The sequence below is a fragment of the Schistocerca serialis genome, chromosome 2, assembly GCF_023864345.2.
Source record: "Schistocerca serialis cubense isolate TAMUIC-IGC-003099 chromosome 2, iqSchSeri2.2, whole genome shotgun sequence".
NCBI lineage: Eukaryota > Metazoa > Arthropoda > Insecta > Orthoptera > Acrididae > Schistocerca > Schistocerca serialis.
The window spans coordinates 323,497,907-323,513,813 of NC_064639.1; the positions used below are offsets into that span (position 1 = coordinate 323,497,907).

The 15,907-nt window shown below is 39.8% G+C and overlaps 1 protein-coding gene across 1 annotated transcript in view; it reads left to right on the forward strand.

The window, feature by feature from the left end:
• The window catches only part of LOC126457131 (presenilins-associated rhomboid-like protein, mitochondrial), a 116,019-nt gene extending 110,064 nt beyond the window's left edge, over positions 1–5,955 (forward strand). Inside the window, exon 9 of the mRNA XM_050093195.1 lies at positions 5,681–5,955. Within this exon, the coding sequence (XP_049949152.1) occupies positions 5,681–5,774 (94 nt within the window). The 3' untranslated portion in view covers positions 5,775–5,955. The remainder of the gene's footprint in view (positions 1–5,680) is intronic.
• The last annotated feature ends 9,952 nt before the right edge of the window (positions 5,956–15,907 follow it).

A 15,907-nucleotide genomic window follows, 5' to 3' on the forward strand; every position in this document is an offset into this window, starting at 1 on the left:
TTGCTTGTGAATGTGTGGTACAGTTTACTTATGGTATTCATTACCAATTTTTACATGCATTGAAGTTCACAGGTTTTTTTCTCCCCCTCACTGTTAGCAGAGACTGTAGTTGAAACAACTAGGTTGCACTTTCACCTTCATGATTTTTTGGCTTTTAGGAATCCACTTCTCCTCTTGCTACATTCGTCTTCTTTTCATTTCATTGTTGTAAAACTTACACAATTCCTCTTCATAGAAATTTTACTGTTGTATCATCTGTATTTCATTCAGCACAATGTTTTTGTGTCTTTGTTGATTTGTGTGTGTGTGTGCGCGCGCGCGTGCATGTGCCCCCGCCCTCACTTGTGTGTGAATTTCCATTCTCCCAATAATTCATTTTCACCTTTATCTGGAAAATCTAAGGACATATTGAAGATGGGAGTGGATGAAAGTTCTTATCCCGAGATAACCCCGGGTTGACAAAAATCTCTGCAGATATTCATTAAAACATGTTATTTATTACAAAGATTAATTTCTTGATTCAGATGTACAAATAAGATGGCAGATGAGATATACATGTGAGACACACACACTAGAATGATATTAGAAATCAGTTTGTGTGATAGGTTCTGAAGTATGATGTGATGCACAAGGGCCCTGACACTGGGGCATTGTCTCTCTCTCTGGACATGTGTCCCATGTGTATATTACTTCTTGGAGCAAACTACGCACACTTGTGATGAATTTCTCTTCTTCTCTGTTGGTCCAATGAATTCTAGGAAATGTTTTTCCATCAACGAAAGAGGATGGGGCATTTATCCTGGTTGGCCTGGCTTAGAAGAAATGATGCTCCCTTTGTACTCCCCAAGTATTTTTTCCAAGAGGGTCAACATAAACTCCAGTGAGTCCTTTTTCTCTCCAAATTTGCCATACAAAATAAATAAATTCCACACAGAAATTTCCAGCAAATGGAAAAAGATTTTCTTGTAATACTTTTTGCTTTGCTTTCTGGGTATTGGACATGATGACATTCTCTGATTGGCTTGATCCTCTCGTCGAATTGTGTCATTGTAATCAAGCACAAGCTTTGGCTTTATAATTTTCTTTGACCTTTTCTCAGTCTTCACCACATCCATAGAGTGGATAGCTGAAAGAAGTACCATGTCATTCTTGTCCATTTCGACGCAATGCCAGAACTTTTCATCATCTTTCAGCTGCATTTCTCCCTTTCGTAATTGCTTATTTCAGGGGGATTGTTACAACTATTTCTGAGTCATTTTTACCATTATGTAACTATCAGTGGACGTCAAAAGTAGGAAATCTGCTAAGTACAGGGATGTGTAAATTTTATTCCAAATCTTGCCCTTTTCATCAGGATATACTGTTCCTAACCCATTCGGCTCTTGTACAAAAGTAGACTTTCATCTACCGTAATGACCTGTTCAAAAATAAGAAGTTTTAAATTTACTTTCAAGATGCTGGTAAATTGGCCAGGTTTTGTTCAGCTTAGGATTTGGGTGAGTTGCTACACTGCATTATCAGAAAAGTGAAGATATTTTTTTGTTTGGCAGAACCTCTTGTAAGATATTACGTTATTGAAAAATGGAGTTCATAAGCTTGCCAGCTGCAACCATTACATCTACAATTCTGGTTTATGAACAACACATTGCAAAATGGTTAGAACAAAGAAAATTTTAGGTTCTTCGTATCACGGGCAAAAAGCTGGGATCAAAACACATTGGCTGATATACATTGCTGTTTCCAACTGTATAATTTCCAGCAAATCTCTGTCAAAAAAGTGTTCAAATATTTCAAGTTCATCATTGGCAAAAGGAGTTGTACAGTAAGGATCAACAGAAAACAGGTATCATGGAGGAGAGCAATCAGTATTTGGATCAACAAAATGCCATGCTCTCATCTGATGCCGATCTATATCTGTGTCTGCCTCATTTAATGAACGTTCAAGAGAGTCCTCATCAGATTCTGAAACAGAGGTGCCTCCCCACTTCTCTACCTCATTGGAATAATCACTGTTCATTTTAGAAGACTGTAAGCAGTCATAATACTGCAACAACAGCACCAAAGTGGTACTAAAGGACACGGTAATGATGCAATACCAATGACTATAGAAACTCTATTGATGCAAGTTTTTCTTGTTGGAAATACATCCCTCAACTCCTAATCCTCCTAAAGGCTTCACGTGCACAAGCCAGTATCAATACACTGAAACAAAATTGCAAAAAAACACTAAATAGCGGCAGCAGAAGCAATTGCAATAATTACAGTACATATGCTGGTACCAACTAGTAGCAGTAGAAGGAACTACAAAGATTGTAATTGAGAAGCTGGTGCAGGGGCATGCAAAATTCAGGACCTAAGTTACCTCATAATAATATTTTCTGGCTAAACAGTTTAACCCGAGTTATCTCGCTCCAGGACAACTGGGAAAAACCCAGGAATTTTTTCATCTGGAAAAAATCTGGGAATTTTTTAGAACTCTGGGAAATTTTTATTACTTCTAGTTTTCAGTTAATTTTTGTAATTTTGACTGCTAAGAAATGATATTCTAACAAAGAATTTTACTTTAGACTGCTACTGCAGAGTAATACCTCGGCAATAAAACATAAATGAGAGAATAACACCGGTTTCAAAAACAAAACACGGTGCAGTACTACATAACAACAAACTCCTTTTGATGAGCATGACGCCACAACTGTTTACATTTCTAATAGGTCGGGGGAAAATATTTCAAATTATGGTTTGAGAAGCATTGCTCTCATAGTAAATTTCCTGTTGCACAAGATGAATTATATTACATGTGAGAATGTGTGATGAATTTTTTAAAGCACAGAACATTTGAATCTCATTCAAAACTTAACACTTTGAGGTCCAGCCACTTAGAAATATTTCGGGCCCAGAAGACCAGCCATTTATGTCATTATTTAAAATTTTACTGGCACTTTTATGTTTGATGTATCTTAAAAGAAGAAGCTTCAGGTTAGTTTTTCATACTTACTTTAGTTCTTTTGTAGATTACAAAGTATGAAGTGAAGTGACAGTGGCAAAAAGTATAATTAAACCTTCAAAAAAAGGATGAGGTGAGTTGTTGAGCAGTTCCACACATAATTAGCTTTTCTGTGGAAAAGTCAAGGCATTTGGCAGAACATTTATTAAGCGAGGTAATCCATGAAATGTGTACTGCACTTCAGTGAAATTCACAACATGCTTGTCACAAATATTCAGCTGCTGCAATTTAAGCTGTGCTTTTAGGATCCTGCCTAACCACACTCTCAGAAAAAACAGCAAAAAAATTTTGATGACCAACATAATATGTGAAAACTTTGCTTTTCTAGTAACTATACGATATGTATAGTAATTTAAACCAATATTTTTTCCTATTTGTGTGTTCTCGCTACTTGCCAGTGATATGCTATTGGCTGACTACATCACGTCCTATGCTCTGAATGTCTGCTGTCATTGGCTGGTGAGATTATATGATGTAGGCAATGGCTGGCTGACAAAATGTCCATCACAGTCTCTTTTTCAGTGCTTCAGAAGCTACTACATCACGTCCTATGCCCTGAATGTCTGCTGCCATTGGCTGGCGAGATTATATGATGTAGGCAATGGCTGGCTGACAAAATGTGCATCACAGTCTCTTTTTCAGTGCTTCAGAAGCTACTGTCTGGTGGAATTCATATTTGTACTTTCATAATATGAAAATATGAATTGTACACATTGCTGTGCATCAAAAGTCTTTTTAAAATGTATTGTTCTTTGCTGAGTTTCATTTCCTAAAGTGGTAGGAAGTTCTAGGGTGGTCTGTAAAATCTTTATCGTTCAAAGGATCTATGTGTTTTACAGCTCTGAGGGGAAAGTGTTTATTATTATTATTATTTATTTTATGGCCTTCATTAGACCACTGTAGTCAAAAATACAAAGTTCTAATTACGTTGTTGCACAGGGATACAATTTGGTTCGGCAATAACTTAATATGATATTTAGGTAATATAATTATTAGAGGCTATTCTTATATGAAAGGTGTTTTGCTCTTCTGTCTGCCCAATATTTCTTCATTCTTTCAGATATTTTCTTTCTCTCTTCATCTGAGACAACTCTTCCTGTACTCCTTTTATTGATTTTCATTTGTAGTCTGGTCTGCGGGTCTTGCAGTATTCTGGTTTTCTCTGTCTTGTTTTTTAGGTCATCTACTGTAATTTGAAGTTCTTTATATCTTCCTTAATTTCTGTGATCCATTTAATGTCGCTCTTGCTATTCCACAATTTTTGTATTATTTTTTTACTAATTCTGTTTTCTGGAGTTCTCATCAGATGTCCAACGAATGAGACGCGTTTCTTCCTGATTGTGCTCATGATTGGTTCTATTTTCTTATATACTGTTTCATTTGATGCTATTCTCCAATGTCCATTTATTTTATACTGTTTATTTATACATGTCCTAATTATTCTTCTTTCTATTTTTAGTATTCTGTCAATTTCTGCTGTATTAGTTGTTTTGAAGATAGTTTCAGCTGCATACGTTATTTCTGGTTGTGTAACTGTTTTATAGTGTTTTAATTTTGCATCTATAGATAGGCTTTTTTTGTTGTATGTAGTTTTGGTAATGTAGTTTGCATAGTTCAGTTTTTTAATTCTGTTTTGCCATGATGGCTTCTCATTTAGATTGTATGTTATTATTTCACCTAAATATTTAAATTTATCAACAATTTTGATTTCCTGTTCTCCTATTGTAATTTTGTTGGCAAGTGGTGGATCAGTTAGCATAATCTCCATTTTTTTCAAATGATATTCTTTATCGTTCAAAGGATCTATGTGTTTTACAGCTCTGAGGGGAAAGTGTATTGTCATTTAACATGGAAAAATTAATGTACTTTTAACTGGGATGTATTGTATTTTCACACAGGGAACAGTTTATTTTCACCTAGGAAAAAGTGTATTTTTAACTGGGAAATCTGGATTTTTTTGTTCTCACCCATGTATACACCCTGTAACAGTATAGCTGCACTCTTTTTTTGTCCATTTCTGTTTGCTTGTAATTTTGAGGTACAGAACTAAACCAACAAGTTATTCCAAGCAGAGTATGGCATACAGCGTTCTGTTCTGCCTCTCAAAGTTAGGTGGAAGCCTTTCAGAAGCAGTGGTAAAAATGTTGTTTCCTGTAAGGACATGATTTTCTTTGGTTGATGTCTGCATTATAGCAATGTGTACTTCTACAGCACTTCACTGTTGCTTCAGTAATTTATAGAAAACAATCATAACCAAAATCTCCTGTAGCACTAGTCTATTACAATATAGAATGTGTTTTCTCAATGGAGATTGCTCACATTTGCAAATGTGATAGCAATGCGCTACAAATGCAGAATAATAGCTAAAAAAAAAGACATGATAATGCTATGTAATGTTAACATAGTTATTAAAAAATGCGCAGTAAAACTTGACCATAGTATATTATATGTAGTGTATGTTCTACTTCAAACTTTTTCATAACAACAATCAGTATACTATTCCCAGTATGTAAGCCACATGTAATTCCTAATGAAAACGGCATAGCTCTTCAAAACCTTGCAATAATAATAAATTTTTGACAAGGCTTTGTGCCGGCATCTGTACATTTATAATTTTCCTCTGTTTGTCCTTTGATTCTTTTAAACTGTATGGTTTTAAACAAAATTCTCTTCCAGTTTCTGGTGCTACTGGGGAAACACCTACATTTGGAAAAATAGAGAACCATTACTCCAGTGGTGGCATGCTCTACGTGGTCCACCAAAGAAGTAAGATGCAGACTGAAAGCTGTATCTCAAATCTTTCCAGCTCCCAATGTTTTCGTGTGGATAGTCCAGACGCCTAAATATGTAAATCTGGAAAAATGTGAATTATATTTTCTGAGTGTAACACATTGTTTTAATATGTAATTTAGGCATTAAATATCACAATTTTGACTTCCTTTTATCAAGAAGTAACATTTTCATTGTGACCTTTGTGTCCCCCTTCCTTAAGAGAGCCAGAACGAGTGCTTAAGACTCAATATAAGATTGAGAAGTGGCCAGAGGTAAGTAGGTAACTCCAAACATTGGGCACCAGTGTTCCTCTTTCCATGCTCACATCAAACACGCTGACACAGAACAGTATCTTAATTTTGAAGTTTTCCTCGTCAAGTAATTCCTCCTTCATACCATAAGAATCTGCAGATGACAACGATTTTAATGGTTGTAGTCTTATCCCTCTAACATCACTTGTGGAAACAGTTTTCTTCTTGAGCAAGATGATCATCCAAACATTAAAGTCACATAATATTTTACTGCAGCCCAGTGGTGTTTATCGACTGCTTATTTCATCAGAGCTTTATTTTATTCTCTTCAAACATTCAAAGTAGCAAATGAATCACTTAAACCCCTATTGTAGATGGCAGTTTTTGTGTTGTATTATGGGTAATTTTGTTTCATCCTCTGGATTCCAAGATTCCTGAATTTTAAAGATGTTCATTTCATCTCAGACCTGTAATTAACACTTGCCACCCACTGGGACCCACTTCTTGCTACTTTTCTTTTGTTTTCTTACATGTTGCACTGTCCATTATGATTCCATTGTATCTGTTCTCTTTCACTCCTTCCCTTCTGATCCCAACTGCTGCTGAAATCTGGAATAGGTCTTCTATTTTTCTACTTTCAAACGTTGACCAGTCAGAACTTTATGACCACTGACCTATTATCAATATAAACTCATACAGGCAGTAGCAGCGTCACAAGGCAGAAATGACTGCTAATCAGACACATGCATGGTGCTTGTAATATGTGTGTGCAGTCCACATGTAGTATGCAGTGATTTGCTATTGGCTGACCACATCACGTCCTATGCTCTGAATGTCTGCTGTCATTGGCTGGTGAGATTATATGATGTAGGCAATGGCTGGCTGACAAAATGTCAATCACAGTCTCTTTTTCAGTGCCGACAATTGAAGAGGGTCGTAATGTGTAATAGGCAGAAATCTATCCAGAACATCATACAGGAATTCCAAACTGCATCAGGATCCACTGCAAGTACTATGACAGTTTGGCAAGATGTGAGCGAACTTGGATTTCATGGTCGAGCGGCTGCTCATAAGCCACACATCGTGCCAGTAAATGCCAAACGACACCTCGCTTGGTGTAAGGAGTGTAAACATTGGATGATTGAACAGTGGAAAAACATTGTTTGGAGTGACAAATCATGGTACACAATGTAGCGATCCGACGGCAGGGTGTGGGTATGGCGAATGCCCAGTGAACATCATCTTCTGGCATGTGTAGTGCCAACAGTAAAATTTGGAGGCAGTGGTGTTATGGTGTGGTCGTGTTTTTCATGGAGGGGCTTGCACCCCTTGTTGTTTTGTGTGGCACTATCAGAACACAGGCCTACATTGATGTTTTAAGCACCTTCTTGCTTCCCACTGTTAAAGAGCAATTCAGGGATGGCGATTGCATCTTTCAACACGATCGAGCACCTGTTCATAATGCACAGCCTGTGGCGGAGAGGTTACACAACAATAACATCCCTGTAATTGACTGGCCTGCACAGAGTCCTGACCTGAATCGTACAGAACACGTTTGGCATGTTTTGGAACGCCGGCTTCGTGCCAGCCCTCATCGACCGACATCAATACCTCCCCTCAGTGCAGCCCTCCGTGAAGAATGGGCTGCCATTCCACATGAAACCTTCCAGCACCTGATACAACATATGCGTGTGAGGGTGGAAGTCATCATCAATGGTAAGGGTGGGCCAACACCAGATCAAATTCCAGCATTACCGATGGAGGGCGCCATGAACTTGTAAGTCATTTTCAGCCAGGTGTCCGGATACTTTTGATCACGCAGTGTATCTTGAGGTTGACTAAGGGCAGATTGTGATGGCCCATAGGCTCGGTATGAGCATTTCAGAAACTGCGGAACTTTCGTGTTTGAAGAGTGCTGAGTGAGGGTCTTCAACACGTGATGAAACCAAGGTGAAGCCATGTCCAGACAGCGTGGGTTGGGTTGGGTTGGGTTGGGGTGGGTGGCAGCACCCCTCATTATACATGTTGGATGTCTTAGGTTGGGCAGACTGGTAAAACCAGACAGTTGGTGAACTGTGATGGAACTAACACAGATTTTAATGCTGGGCGCACAGCAGAAGGGTGTCTGAATGCTCAGTGCACCGAACACTCGTAACGATGTACATTGGCACAGTGGCAGAGCATTGCATGGTGTGATGAATCCCAATATCATCTTCATCATGCCAATGGGAGGTTGTAAATCCTTCATCTTCCATGGGAAAAGCTCCTTGAAACCTGTACTGTGGGATAGAGAAAAGCTGGTGGTGGCTCCATTATGCTCTGGGGAATATTCACATGGGGGAATATTCACATGGGCATCCATGGGTCCAGTGGAGCTCGTGCAATGCCCCATGATGACCAAGGAGTATCGTACACTGTTTGTAGACCATGTACACACCTTCATGATGATCATGTTTCCCAGTGGCATTTTTCAATAAGATAATGCACCACGTCACAAGGCCAGGAGTGTAATGTAGTGGTTTGAGGAACACAATGGCAAGTTCCAATTGACATGCTGGCCTCTCAACTCACCAGATCTGAACCCGATCGAACACATCTGATATGCAATTGAAAGTGGCACCAGACCTCATTGCCCCCTCCCTGGAATTAGATGAGTTGTGTGTGCAGATGTGTTGCCAGCTCCCAATCTACCAATGCCTAATTGCTTCCCAGCACGATGCGTCACCGCTGTTATCTCTGCCAAAGGTGGCCATACCAGCTGGGTAGGTGGTCATAATGTGCTTGCTGATCAGTGTAGTTGGACAATATAAAATAATTTGAAACATATGATTGAAAAATTTCAAGAACAGTTAGTGCATTCTATTTATCAATGTTGTGTTGCTTCACTAATAAATTCAGATGACATCGGACTGTGAAAGTGGGTTTCTCTGTATTGTAACAGCCACAAGAAGTGGAGAGTTCACTCCACCTTGTTCATTTAGTAATGCATGCTTTGTACTGAAAACTTGAGACCAGTAACAACAGATATCCAAGAATAACAAATGCTATTTCTTTAAATTTAAACATAGCTAACATTTCTTCTACAAAGAAGAGTTGTAAGTTATACCTGTGATGTCAGGAATTTCATCATCACTCATTTTCATACCAGATGCTCAAAAAGGAGCACAATGAAACCATTGCACACAGAAACGTTACTGAAGCTGTTTGTACTGTTTGATCATCAATATCAGAAGAAGCTGAAGAGTAGATATATTTGTATGAAGATAAAAGAACCAGGTGGCAAAGCAAAACAGAACAAATTGCTGGCAGATGTTTGGCACTCATAAAGAATTTTTCTGCTGTGGTGTAACAGCTTGTTCCACCTCTTCCTCATGAATTTAGGTCGTTAGCATGTAGAGAATCTCCACTGTGCAAGCTTCAGGTTTGGTTTGCGTGGAGACAATGTGAGAAGCACGAGTACATCAACGAGGCACGATGCTGTCGAGAGTCTCTACTTGTTCTGGAGGTGACACTTATACTTTGGTGTCGCAACTTGTTTGTGTTTTGGAAGGCACACAGCAAGCGTCTCTGCTGACAATGTAAACACCCACAAAATGATAGGAATCCATGGAGAAATGTCATTCTCTTATGTGCTGTTCTGAGATTAACTTCAGATATGTTGTTCTGCAAGAGATTTGTCATCTACTGTTGTATATGTTAAATAAGAGAGCAACCAAATACAGAAGCAGTGTCTAAAGAAGGCAGTTACATAGTTTTGTAGTGAGTTGGCATAGATATGAAATCTTTTATAGCCCTCAAACCCCTGCAACTGGAGACAAAGTGACATGGTACAAGAAGTGGTACTGCAGAGCAGGTCCACTGCATCAAGGGAACAGGAAAGGGCGAGCATAAATCTTCCGTAATGTAAAACTGCTCATGAATGACGTTGAGGCAACATACCAGTTGGGAAATGAGGAATTACATCCAAACCTCCATATGTCAGTCATATTGGTACCAAACATTGTATATTGACAGAGTATTAACCAAACCTCTGATACAATTTGTGCTATATGTCCAAGAAATATGCACAAACAGTAATTAATAAGTAACACCTGACCTGTGGAGCACTGGAAAGGCGTAACTGTGAGCCTCTGTCTTGTAGAGCTCATATGGAAAAGTCAGTATAGCAGTTTGTTGGACCAAGCATCCCAAGTTCAAGCCCTGGTCATGCTAGTTTTCGTACTGTAGTACATGTGAAAGTGTTGTGTGGACCAACATATTCCTGACGTAAAAGGATTGTTCGAAGTTTATAGCAATGTTTTAATCACAGTCTACTTATGCTTCATTTATTTGAAAGCAGTAAACCTATAGAGTACATTTGTAGTTTTATGGAATAAGCAAATCATCCGAACAGAAGAATAAAGAAACAATATGTGCAGAAGTATTAATAGTAACACCAAAAAGAACAGATAATAACAATAATAATAATAATAATAATTGAATTCTAATGGCAGCACTGCCATCTATCAGATGTGTATGTTGTGGTTAGTCTCATGTCTGTGCACACATGAACAATTGGGTCTGAAATTGTTGTCCAGTTGTAATATTTCTGGCTTTGCAACCATCATATTCGGCTACAAGAAGCGCTTTTTAGAGCAGTTGAGAAGGCAGCTGTGGCAAGGTAACATAATGTGGCATTAGGTACCGATGACAGATTGTTTGTTCAGTATGGGTACCGTGAGAAAGACCACCTAAATTGTGGTCCTTTTCCGTGATTGGCTGCTGCATTCGGAAGTTGCACACCAAAACAGTAATTAATATTTAACAAACTACACATCATATTTACTTGCATGTCATATTTAAAGCATCCCTCAATAGCATGCTATCATTCCATTATTTCACAAGTATTATTAAGCAGCAGAGTAATAAACAACTCCAAAACAAAAAGGCAGATGAAGCACTTCAGTGATCTCCGGATTGCACATAACTTGTATGGCGGGTGAAGTGGTTCGGCTATAAGATCAGAGCTGGTTCGGCGGTCTCAGAGGACGGACGTGTTGTCCACTGTGGTATCAGTTAAGACTTCATTTGTAATGTCTAGTTTGTAAAAACAAGGCTGGCAACATGTTGTCTGCCGCGGTCATTGTGAGTCAAGATTTCTTTAGTAATCCATGGTTTGTAAAGATATAGAGCTGGTTGGCAAGCCTTGTCTGCTGCAGACAGTGGTAGTTAAAACTTTATCAACAATTTATGATTATTTGGACATATAGTTGAGAACAGTGTGATACTAATTACAGAAATATGCCACTCATTAATTTGTTGAAAAATAGAAATCATTCATGACTCTAAAGTGTAATTTAATTGTGCAGTTTCTCATGTTCTGCTAATAAAAAGTGAGTGGATCCTGTATAAACAAACTGAGTGGAAAGTTAATTATTTCTAAAATAACAGTTCCTCACAAAGAGTTTCTTACAGCCTCAATATTGCGGATTCATGACTTACATGCTGTTTTCTGTGCAGGTTGGTGTACTTTTATTAGAACTTATGCATTCCACTCAGGGCAGTGGAAGCAAATAGGCACCTTGCGTGTACTGCAATCTTAGTATAAACAAGATCAGTGACACCTCATCTGTGGTAACACAGAGGAGGTATGAAGGAGAGAAATGTTTTTGAGGGAAGGGGATTATACGCACGTATATCTCTCCCGCTCTCTCTTTTTCAACTTTCTGTACAGTCTGCACACTACTAGTACTGCTGCAGCTGACAGTGATGTTTTGAAATATGAATCCATGGAATGTTACCGATATTCTTGTCACATTGTTGCATAGTGACAGTTGTGTGCCTACAACAACAGAAATTAATTAAGATGAGAGAAAGCATGCAGTATTCCTACTGGACATTACTGACCAGTGGACGGTGTCGAATGTCACCATTAGATATCAACATGCATGCACCAGATGGAGCAGAATCATTCATTTGTGACACAAATGCAAAAAAAAGGGTCAAATATCTTTGATGTGGCACCAGAAGTTCCTCAAGTGATGGAAGTGATGAAATTCTATGAGAGGAGAAAAGGGAAGTGCTTTACTCCAGAAATGAGAAAAAAAAAGCTCAAATATTGGCTTAATGTCAAAAATCATCCAAAGTCAACGCAAACATTCACACATTGCACGATGTCTGCAACAAAAAACAGATTTCACACTAGAAGTCCTGCATGATGTATGTTGTATCAATGGGAACAGTGGTTGGAAAGTGGGGAGATAATGTCTGTGAAAGAATTACAAACATATTACAATGCATTTGATGGAGACCTTCAAACAGTGTCACCTGAAGGGTCGGTGTGTTCATGATGTAGACATCAAATTGTGGGCAAAACCAAAGCAAGACAGTAAATTTCCCAAACTTTGACACAGGCAACAGTTGGGTCTTGTGCTGGAAGCGTAAAAACAATACTATACGCCATAAAATCAAATATTTTGTTATGGTGAAAACCCACTAGAACAGAAATGTTATAGGACAGGTAAAATGCAACTTGTGCATTGATGGCCTACACAGATGCAAATATCTCCGACACTGACAAAAGTAGATTCAACAAGATGTCTGTGGGCTTCTGCAGCTAGATCTTCTACAGAAATTGTAGGGGCTGTAGAATCCGTTCACATGAGAATCCATATGTACACAATTATTCCACTGCTTTCACAGACAGGCAGACTTGCTCCACAGCTGTGTGTAGCCCTTCAAGAGACACATATATACACAGTCCATGTACATAGCATCATATTTAATCATCTGCTCTCATTTCTTCAGCAAAGTGACCAAAGAACTGTTCAGGTGAATGTGGGCTGGTTCCCCTTATTCCGCCTCAGTTACACTATGTCGGCCTGCGCAAACATTGTCTCCACGTACGCGTACACCATAATTACTCTACCACGCAAACATTTGAGGTTACACTTGTCTGGTATGAGATTTTACTGGAGGGGGAGGGGTGGTCCATTGGGGGCCGAACCGCACAATAACCCTGGATTTGGTGTGGGGTGACGGTGAAGTGGGTGAACTGCTGTGGCCTGTTATGGGGTTTGTGAGCCACTGAGGGCTAAGGCGGGATGAAATCTCTCCGCCATTTCTAGGTCCCCAGTTTAATATACAATACACAAACTTATTTATGAACCCAAGCCCTTTGAAAGAGTTCTGCTTCAGACACATGCTTCCATTCTGCAGTCTACATACAGGTTGAATGTGCAGATAAGGGATTCATCAAATGTGCTGGGTTGCAAAGGTGCTTCACACACTTTTAATCAACCACTATCTTGAAACCTTTATTTCTGAATGAACAACACTTTGCTTGTATGGTGGTGGTGGTGGTGTTTGTTTCGATTCCTCAACGTTATGCACTTATTAATAATATTAATGCTTCCACACACGTGACTCATATGCTTCTTTATTCTTATGTTCTGATTGATTGTTCTTGAAACTGCAAACATTCTCTATGGATTTGTTACTTTCAAATAAATGAAGTGAAAGCAGACAGCTAATAGAACATTGCTATAAACTCCTAATTACAGTCCTTTTACGTGTCATTAACATGTTGTCCCAAATAATATTTTCAAATTTTCTGCAGTACAAAAACTGGCATGACTAGCTCTTGAACCCAGGACCCTTGGTACTACTAACTAGCACTGTACCGACTTCCCCATTCATTCATTCATTTCTATGTCCGGTCAGCATTTCCAGAAGGTAGCAATTCTGGCCTTGTTGTTTCCCTCTATCAGGTCCTGTGTTGTGCAGGGTTGTTCAAGTTGAGGACAAATTAGCAGGTGGGATGGGTCTCGTTTTGTTCCGCACTCACAGGATGCATCTCCATCAGCTGGAAGAATGCCCCATTTTCACATGTTGGTCTTGCAAAGAGGAATGCCCAGCCTAAGACGATTGAGCGATCTCCAAATTGGGTAGGGCAAGTCATTTCCTGGAGCTAGCTCTTCCTTTACAGGGATATCAGGTGGCAGCTTACTGTTCCACCTGGTGATGCAGTTAGACTCTGGTGTTCCCTCTAGTGGCTGAGTCCTGGCGATGACACTCTTTCTTGACTTCAGTCAACGGATTACAGCCTGGTGATCATGCGGTGGGTGTCAGGGATCGTAAGTTTGCTTAGTCCTCTCTACATCAGCAGCAACACACCTTCTAATAGTAGGGGGAGCTATTCCAACAATCGGGTAGATTTTATCGACTGGAGTTGGCTTCATACATCCTGACAAGAGTCAGACGGTCTCATTGATTGCAATATCAATCTTTTTGGTGAGAATGGATGCACTCCACACAGGCGGAGCATTCTGTGCGGCAGACACACACAAAGCAAGAGCCGAAATTCTCAGGACAAGAGGACTTGCTCCCCAGGTGGTGAATGCGAGCTTCCTCAACATGTTATTCCATGAACTAACTTTCAGCCTGGTGTTATGGCAATGTTTGTTGAAGGACAGAGTTCGGTCAAGGGTAACACCTAGATATACTGGTGTTGAGCAATGCTCCAGTCGTTTGCCTTGCCATGTAACGTCCAGTTCCCGCTGAGCTGCATTGTCCTTCAAGTGAAATGCGCACACCTGAGTCTTGTTGGGATTTGGCTTTAGGCAATTGGCTTTGTAGTAGGAGCCAAGCGTATCTAGTGCAGAAGCCAACTTTTCCTCTACTTCTTCAGTCTTTCCTTGAGCAGCCACTGCAGTATCGTCAGCAAAGATGAAAAGGCTGGAATTTTCCATTATGGGCTGGTCATTAGTGTAAACATTGAAGAGCACACGGATGAGCACACTGCCTTGAGGTAAGCCATTCTTTTGTATGCACCATCTGCTCTTCTTACCATGGAGACAGACTTGAAATCTTCTGTTCTGCAGGAGAGTACCCATAAGGGATGTTAGTTGGTAATCCTTGGCGAGTTGGTAAATTTTCCTCAGCAACTTCCTTTGGTTGATAGTGTCGTATGCAGCTGTTAGGTCAACAAAGGCAACTCCTGTTATCTTACCCTGTTCAAAACCATCTTCGATGTGTTGAGTGAAGTTCAGTATCTGACTGCAGCATGACTTTCCAGGTCGAAAGCCAGCTTGTTGAGGGACGAACGATTCTTCGAGGATGCCTCTAATTTGGTTAAGGATAAGATGCTCAAAGACGTTGAAACAGTGGCATAACAGTGTTACTGGGCGAAAGATTTTAGGGTCGTTTGGCTCCTTACCAGGCTTAAGTAGTGCAACCACACAAGCTTTCCTCCAGAGCTTTGGAATTTATAACCTTGATACACTTTCATTAAACATTTTAAGCAGCCATTGCAGAGTGGTAGGCCGAACTTCTTGATCCGTTCCACTTTGATGTCATCGATGCCAGCAGCTTTGTTCAATTTCAGGGTGGAGATGGCAGAGTCTGGTTCATCCAAGGTGAATGGTTCTCGGAGGTTATGGTTCTCACACCCTGGGGTTTGTTCCAGTTGCTCCCGTGTACTCCAACCTTTAGTCTTCCCATTCATTAGTAGTCTGCTGTTATTGCGGTGACGTTTCTAGATTTCATTGGGTCACCGCTCAGGTTTTTCAAGAGATTCCAAGCCTGCCTACTATTTAATTTCATGTCAAGGTTCTCTACCAACGAGGTCCACTTAGCTTTACGATTTGCTGAGATAGTTTGCAGCAATTCCTCACCAACCTAGAAAGTGTCATCAGCAAATGGGTCTACCTTGAAAAGGTCTGTGTAGCGGTTCATTAGCTGTTTGCTGTCATCAGTCAGTCCTGGTATGTAACTTGTTTTACAGCCTCTTGGGATGGTCCTTCGTGAAACTGTTAGGACGCATTTGACAAGTGCATTGTACATCTCAGGTTGCGGCGGAATCTTGGCAATCTCTGTGTTGAGCTAGTTGGTGAATCTTTCC